The sequence below is a fragment of the Pinus tabuliformis genome, chromosome 1_1, assembly GCF_031772625.1.
Source record: "Pinus tabuliformis cultivar Carrire ecotype Pingquan chromosome 1_1, CPIR1, whole genome shotgun sequence".
Lineage (NCBI taxonomy): Eukaryota > Viridiplantae > Streptophyta > Pinopsida > Pinales > Pinaceae > Pinus > Pinus tabuliformis.
In genome coordinates, this window is record NC_142297.1 from 699,176,666 (window position 1) to 699,184,970 (window position 8,305).

The window sequence follows — 8,305 nt, forward strand, 5'->3', positions numbered from 1 at the left end:
AATGAAGACTGAAGACATTCCGAAAACAACATTTAAAACTCATGAGGGTCATTATGAATTTTTGGTCATGCCTTTTGGCCTTACCAATGCACCTTCAACATTTCAAGGTTTGATGAATTCAATTTTCAAACCATTCCTTAGAAAATTTGTGTTAGTATTTTTTGATGATATACTAATCTACAACAAGTCTTGGAAGGATCATGTTGAACATGTTGACATGGTGCTACAACTATTGGAGGAGAAACAATTATATGCCAAAAGATCCAAATGTTTCTTCGGAGTACAAGAGGTGGAATATCTGGGTCATATTGTATCTCATGAAGGAGTTAAGGTAGACCCTAGCAAAATTAAAGCCATTAAGGAATGGAAAATCCCCACATCCATAAAGCATCTGCGAGGATTTCTTGGGTTGACAAGGTATTATCGCAAGTTTGTTAAGAATTATGGGAGAATAGCAGCACCTCTAACAACATTATTGAAGAAAGATGCATTTTCATGGACTCCAGAAGCAACAAAGGCCTTCGAACATCTTAAAGAGGCAATGTGCCAAGCACCGGTGTTAGCTACACCTGACTTCACAAAAACCTTTATTGTGGAATGTGATGCTTCAGGAAATGGAATTGGTGTTGTTTTAATGCAAGATGAAAGACCCATTGCTTTTGAAAATCGTCCAATCAAGAGAAAGTTTTTACACAAAGCTATTTATGAGAAGGAAATGTTGGCAATACTCTATGCACTTAAGAAATGGCGACCCTACCTAATGGGAAGACACTTCAAGGTAAAAACGGATCATGATAGCCTTAAATACTTTTTAGAACAAAGATTATCCTCTGAAGAGTAACAAAAGTGGGTCACAAAGATGTTGGGTTATGACTTTGAAATCATCTACAAAAAAGGGAAGCAAAATGTGGTGGCAGATGCACTCTCAAGAAAGGATGAGGATGTGGAAGCATTGTTGTGCGCCATTTCAATTATCCAACCAAATTGGATAAACGAAGCAAGGGAGAAATGGAAGAATGACAAAGAAGTGTGGGCACTTATTTGAAAGTTACAACAAGATTCCAGTATGTTTGGTACATTTAGCTGGAAAATGATTCGTTATGGTACAAAGATCGCTTATACCTCTGTAAGAATTCCCAGCGAAAACAAAAAATTCTTATGGAATTGCACACTTCTCCCTTAGGAAGGCACTCAAGATTTTTAAAAACTTACCACAAGGTTAAGAAGGAATTTTTTTGGGATGGCCTTCAATCAGATATTCGAAAGTTTGTGGTGGAATGTTTGGTTTGCCAACAAAATAAAGTTGAAACAATTAAGACATCGGGTCTATTACAACATTTATCCATTCCAAGCCAACGTTGGGAGGAGGTTTCAATGGATTTTATCACATGTTTACCCAGTCTGAGGGAAAGAGTGTCATCATGGTGGTAGTTGACAGACTTACCAAGTATGCACACTTTTGTGCATTATCACATCCATTTAGAGCCAGTACAGTTTCCACTGCATTTATGGAAACAATTCAAAAGCTACATGGAAACCCAAAGATTATTGTAAGTGACGGAGATCCCATTTTCACTGGAAATTTTTGGACAAAATTATTTTTTTGTCTTGGTACTCAGTTAGCTCATAGCTCATCTTGTCATCCTCAATCTGATGGGCAAACTGAGGTAGTAAACAAATGTTTGGAAGGATATCTTCGTTGCTTTGTATCTGATAAATAGACACAATGGGTCAAATGGTTGCCTCTGGCTGAATGGTGCTATAACACTTCCTTCCAAACAGCAACACAAATGACCCCATTTATGGCACTTTATGGGTATCAACCACCATCCATCACATCATATTTAAGAGAAAATTCTAAGGTTCAAGCAGTGGAACATCACATCGAACATCAACAACAAGTCCTCCAACTCTTAAAGGATAACCTCGTGTTGGCACATAATAGAATGAAACAACAGGCAGATCAACATCGCAGCGAAAGAAGTTTTGATGTAGGTGATTGGGTATTCCTACGACTACAACCATATAAGCAAATGTCCCTCAAGCAAGCTAAGAAGGATAATAAATTATCACCAAAGTATTATGGTTCGTACAAGGTGTTGCAAAAGATTGGTACTATGGCATACAAATTGGAGCCTCCTGCAGCTTCTCGATTGCACCTAGTTTTCCATGTTTCAAGTTTAAAGAAGGTTATAGGCGACAAGCTCCCAGTTCAAACAATATTGCCAGAACTTGACGAGGAAGGAAAAATTATATTGGAACCGGAAGCAGTCACAGAAACAAGAACTCGACAGCTACGAAATCGATCAATTTCGAAGTATCTTATCAAGTGGAAGAATTTATCCACTGAAGATTCCACATGGTAGGATGAGAATTTTATACAGAAGCATTCAGAACTACTCAAGCGTTGAGGACAACACTTTTTTGAAGGAGAGGGGCATGTTGGGTCCCTATAATACTAGTGATTACCCCATTACTATTGTAGTTGTACCCCTTATTAATATTGTTGTGCCCCTATTGTCCCCATATTGTTATTACTGTGCCCCATAGAATCCCTCTATTGTTATTTTTGTGGCTTTATATTATTATTGTTAGGTCGGTTGAGTTATATTGTGACTCTTTAGACTCCTATATATAGGAAGGAGGTTTTGTCATTTGAATCATCCAAGAATTGTTCATTTATGTAATGTAAAGGAGGTTGCCCCCTCGAAAAGGCTGAATTTTAAGGTGTTGATCTATCTTTTCCATCTTTTTCTTGAGCTGGTTTTATAACAAACTGATAATCCAATCAGCAAAATAATTTGGCCAAAATATTTGTAAGGCAAATACCTCAACACCATGCTCGATCCAACTAGAACTAGAAAATCCAGCTACTTGTACAGCCTCTGCATGAGCTTTTGTGTAGGCTCTAACATGTTATTCCCCGAAACCGCTGGAAAGATGACGCCTTGGTGGATTCTTCCTCTGGAAGGAATTTGCTTGGCCTGTTGGAGAATTTCCAGAACAACTGCAACTGAATTACCCTTCCCTTTAGCAAAATCGATCTTCCTTTGAAGCTATGTCCACTGGGCCTCCGCAGCGTCACTAGGAAGTATGACCCCTTCTGCTGTTGACTCTCATGAACTAGAAGACTTCCTCTGAACTCATTGTCTTTTCCCCTCTCTGTCTTTGTGTCTCCTCTCTGGCTCGAACTCTTCCGGCTAAATGTTGTTGCTCTCTGGAAAGTCGAACTGCCCAATGAAACCGATCTCATGTGTATTTCTCCATCTACCCATCGACTTCTTATAACCTCCAGATAGGACTCCAACGACTAAGATTGAAACTTAATCAATGGTTAAGATCATTTCCTAGTCAATCCGTGTGAGTTTCTAGAGAAATCTCACCTTCCTCAAGTAATTATTGTTAATTAATCATTTTCCCTAAGTTAGACTTCGGAAAAATTTAACTACTGATTAATTAACATAATTAATCATTTTCCCTAAGTTAGACTTAGGAAAAATTTAACTATTGATTAACTTAATTAAGGCATTTTTAGGTGGATTTTCCTAATACCTTTTCTGGGTTATGGAGTCCTAGTGCTTCTTAGCCTCTTTGACAATTGTCAAGACTAGAACACCATTTGATGCTACAAAAACTAATAACCCAATCTCCAAAAGCTTGTTATTTGAGTGCTCAACCAAACATGTAGCTCCTCTAAATGCGAGCGCAACTGGTCTAGTTGAAAAGTACACACCAAAAAGTGTAACAAGTTAAAAAATTTCCAATTAATATTTTGTAATCAATTACATTATAATTTATTATTTTTATAATTATTAATTTATAATTTATGACCCCCATACGAGTTGGAGTCCCAATGCCTTAACGACATGGTCTACATTTACTACAATCTCCGATTGTGGGTGAATTAACTTCAAAAGACACTTGATGTCAAGGCCATCTCATTGGATGGGTTGACACCACTTCTACATGGAGGGTTGAGGTTGAGAGGCTTATCATGAAATCAACTCCTGATTGGTTAGAGGAGGCATTGGAGGAGGCAACAGCTGCAGGGAAGAGGAAGGTGGAGGAGGAGGAGGAGGAGAAGGAGGTGACGCCACCTACTATGGTCATGAGTAGAGGACGTAGTCTACCTTCTACTTCTAGAGGACATCAGAATCCAATGCCAGCCCAAGGGCCTTTTTCATCTAGAGGAAAAGCCATCACATTTTCTCGCAAAAAGGGTAGAGGAAATCATTAGTTAAAACGAACTTAGTGGTTTACATATCTAATTTTATTGTATATGACTCATGATATGAGATACATTTATTATATTTTTTGTTGATATTTTGAGGCTGAGTGAAGACTGAGCTCAAGACATGATTCATTGTTATGTTTGACGTAGCACTAGACATCTTCTACATCTTATATATTAGTTTTATTTTCCTATTTATGTACAAATGCGTTTATTTTATGTTGTGGATGCTTTAGATACTAAAAAATTTGAAAAAAAATGAATATATATATATAAAAATTTGCCGATGTTTGTTGATTTTTACCAATTTTTTCCCGATTTTCTTGATTTTTTCTTTTCTGGACCCTCGCTGATATTATCCCAATGCCGATGTTTGCAACATTGGTACAGATTTGCACATGCAAGTTAATTGCAGGCTGACCGTAGGCTGTATGTGTGGTTTGACCACAAACTTTGACTGCAGAGCTGAGTTGACCAGTATTGACTTCTGATTTTTTGACTGGTTTGACCAGCATTGACTTGCAGTTGTTTGACAAGGTTCGACTGGTATTTTGACTTGTAAAGTTGGCACAGATTTCTAGACAAATTTCTCATTTGTAAACCTTGCTGAAAAGACAATTTCTCCTCGAAAAAAGATTGCTGGTTGTTCTCCCAAGGTTGGGTTTCCCAGTGTAAAATTTAATATGCCTACTGTGCATGGCTGTCTTTCTTTGATCTTTACTATTTCCATTGCATTTACTGTTGAGATTTTCTGTGTAATTATTCAATGATATCAGTTGCTTGAGAAACACTGTTTGAAATCATTAGGAAGTAATTATCAGAGCAGAAAATTGTATTCTACTACAATTGCTATAAAATTTCAACAGTGACATATCCCTATGATGGGATTTTGTTCCACATTAATACTCCTCTTTCCTCTGTGATCAGCTTCAAGTATTGAAGTTTAAGTTTTCATAAAAATGACTTTTAGACCTTGACGCATTGCGATTGTTGGGTCAAGTAATGACAAAATTGCCGTATATATATGAGAGGAATGACAACTAGTGCTGATGTTTGTTGACTATAGTTGCCAGTATGGGTTGTGCATCAGTAAAGTTTAAAACGAAATTGTTTTTATTGCATTTCCAAATGTTAAGGCATTGTGATGCGGAATTCTTTGTTTATATTAGGTGTACTTTCTGCTATTATTTTTGTCAATAATAGGTAAAGCATTTCATATGTTATAGGGTCATGAATAACATTCAAAAGAATTTGATACGCTTGCTTCTTTATTTAAAAATCAGGTTTAAACCTCTCTTGCTCTCTAGTGAACATGCTTATATTACTGGCTTATGGTCGGCATCTTTCAATGTTGACCATCACTGGTTTCTTATATCTTGACATCATCACAAACTGAAAAACGTTTATATCTTCCAGCCGAGAGCAGGATCAGTGGGCTCAGTGTGATGAATGTGGCCGTTGGCGCAGACTGCCTTTAGATGTCAAGGTGCCTATACAATGGACCTGTGCCGATAATTCATGGGATTCTAAAAGGTCAGTTCTTTTTTAACTACTGACTATAGCTTTGCAATTTGTAAATAGTAACGCATAATCTTGACTTTATTTAATTATATTTGTTTAATTAATTCAATAATTTCTTTCAGACGAGATCCTAAAAAGAACACATTGGCAATGTGCAGTCTGGATATTCTCTACTGCTTTATAACTGCAATTGTTTAGGGATTGTTGAAATGATTAGTAATAAGTTTGAACCTTGTTTTGTAGGGCTTCTTGTTCAATACCTCAGGAAATAAGCTCTGCAGAATTAGAAGAACTTCTTCGCCTCAACATAGGTATATTTATTAAATGCTGTGCTATTAAAGTTCTTGAATCTTTATTTTTCTACATTTAATTCTGCAGTGATAAGTGTACACTAAATGGAATAATTTGAAGTGGATGTCTCTGTCTGGGGTAAAGGATGCAGTTCCCGAGTGATTTTACTTTTGCTCTGCAATTTGTGTAACCTTTGGCTGACTGGTTTTCTTTATCATTTCTAGATATGAAGAAACAAAAAGCTGCACAGGGTCTAAAGGGAAAAGATCCTTCTTCTGGCCTAGACGCACTAGCCAATGCTGCAGTTCTTAATGAAAATGGTACTTCACCTCCTCTAATTGCTCAGACTACAAAACACCCTCGACACCGGCCTGGTTGCACATGTATTGTTTGTAGTCAGCCTCCTAGTGGAATGGGGCCGAAACATAAACCCACTTGTACTTGCAATGTTTGTTTGACTGTTAAGCGTCGTTTTCAAACACTCATGATGCGCCGTAAGAAGCGTCAATCAGAACAAGATGCAGAAAAGGCAAAGAAAAGGCAAACTCTAGTGAAGGAAGAGGTAGAAGTGGACAGTGCACCAAAAGGACAATCAATCAACCAATGCTTGGAGAATGGTTGTAGTGATGGAGATGTAAAGACTGTTCATAATAAAGTGCCAGGTAATGGAGTCATGTTGCCCATGAGTCCGAATTTGCAGGGTTCTTACATAAGTAGTAGAACTAGCAAAGATGAATGCTGCGTCAGCAAAGGACAAATTGATTTGAATTGTCATCCAGACCGAGATGAGGAATTGTCAGGTGGAGGTGATCGTATGAGTATGCTGAGGCTACTCCAGGATGCCAATTCACCACTTGACATTTATCTCCAGCAGCAGGGTTTTACAGTCCAGCAGCAGGGTTTTACAGGGTTGATATCTTCTGAGCACGTAAGTATGCCCATGGTGGGATTTCAAAACAATCCAAGTGAACAAAGAGTGGATGATAAGAGCAGCATACCACCAAAAGTTCAAAATGCTGAACATAATAAGGATGATCGTTTCTTCCTACCAAATACATCATAAACTGACAAGAATTAGTCTCATTTAAGGTGAGTTTAACAGATTCAATCTCTACTTTTATTCACCTTGAGCTTAGTAGATACTGAGTAGTTCTAACTAGATTTTCTATTGCAGGTTTTCAATCAGAACTTATAGGATGCATCTGGGCTCAGCAAGAAGCAGATGTAGTGACAATTCCTGGGAAACGTGGCTATTGTTTATTTCATCGAAAACATCTCTGGAGGTTGAGTTGAATATAAACAAAAAAATTTTAAAGCTCAGATAAGGTCCAAGTGATTTGTCGGTCCATTTCTTCCCAGCATGCACGGAGTACAGACATGGAATATGGATAAGGATGCAATAGACCATGCTGTTTTGTACTAACATTTCCATTTGCCTGCAAATGGAAATAGAAATGTACTGCCAACAGAATCCTCAGTGGCATCTTTAATTAACTTAGTAGCCTATATTTGGATGTTTGTAGAGGGTCTCCAGACTTGCCACCAGTCACTTTTGGGTAAAGCTTTGATTTGCTCCAGAATTTGCAGATGGCAAGTCATCTTCGGCTTGAATATGTACAGGATTATTCTTTTTTAATGTGAAATTGTTCTTTTCCCCTGGGAAGTTGAGAGAGCTCTCCGAACAGTGATTTTTTTTAATTCGGTTTGTAATTTTCAGTACATTTTGTACTGATGTCATTATGGTTCCAAATTCCATGGTGCAGCATAGCACTTTATCGATTTGAAGATGTAAAATGGATTGAGAAAATATTGTAAAAATGGGATTCTGTTTTAGCCTCAATATGTATTATGCACCAGTCGGTGTGTTAAGTTTTGGAATATTTGTTCTCAACAAGAAATGGATTTTGTTTCTTGGAGTTGAAACAAAAAGTTCTGTGCTGTACACATTCCTGGTCTTGCACCAATTCCATTTTATATATTGATTTTCTTTGAATTCCTTCTCAGTTTTACTCAACTTTTTGTTCACATTCAGTGTAAACTACAATATTTTTTTTGCCTTCTAAAATCAGCTTTCTGAAGTAAAGGTAGGTCATGGTGTCTTTTGTGGTGCTGCAAACATTATTTTCCAGCATAGAACATGCACCTATAAAATAGCTTACAGGGCATAAGCTTTCCCAACAGCATGGTATGGATCTTTGGCTCAATTTTTAAAAATTTTAAATGTACAGGAGAAAACTTATCTGGCTAATTCAAAAGGGGAAT

The 8,305-nt window shown here is 37.3% G+C and overlaps 1 protein-coding gene across 4 annotated transcripts in view; it reads left to right on the plus strand.

Moving 5' to 3' along the window:
* The window catches only part of LOC149215396 (B3 domain-containing protein Os07g0679700-like), a 174,750-nt gene extending 166,714 nt beyond the window's left edge, over window positions 1-8,036 (plus strand). For all 4 annotated transcript variants that reach the window (XM_089392613.1, XM_089392614.1, XM_089392616.1 and 1 more), the window contains 4 exons: window positions 5,648-5,764; window positions 5,996-6,063; window positions 6,268-7,132; window positions 7,218-8,036. In XM_089392613.1, the coding sequence (XP_089248739.1) occupies window positions 5,648-5,764; window positions 5,996-6,063; window positions 6,268-7,106 (1,024 nt within the window). In that variant the 3' untranslated portion in view covers window positions 7,107-7,132; window positions 7,218-8,036. The remainder of the gene's footprint in view (window positions 1-5,647; window positions 5,765-5,995; window positions 6,064-6,267; window positions 7,133-7,217) is intronic.
* The last annotated feature ends 269 nt before the right edge of the window (window positions 8,037-8,305 follow it).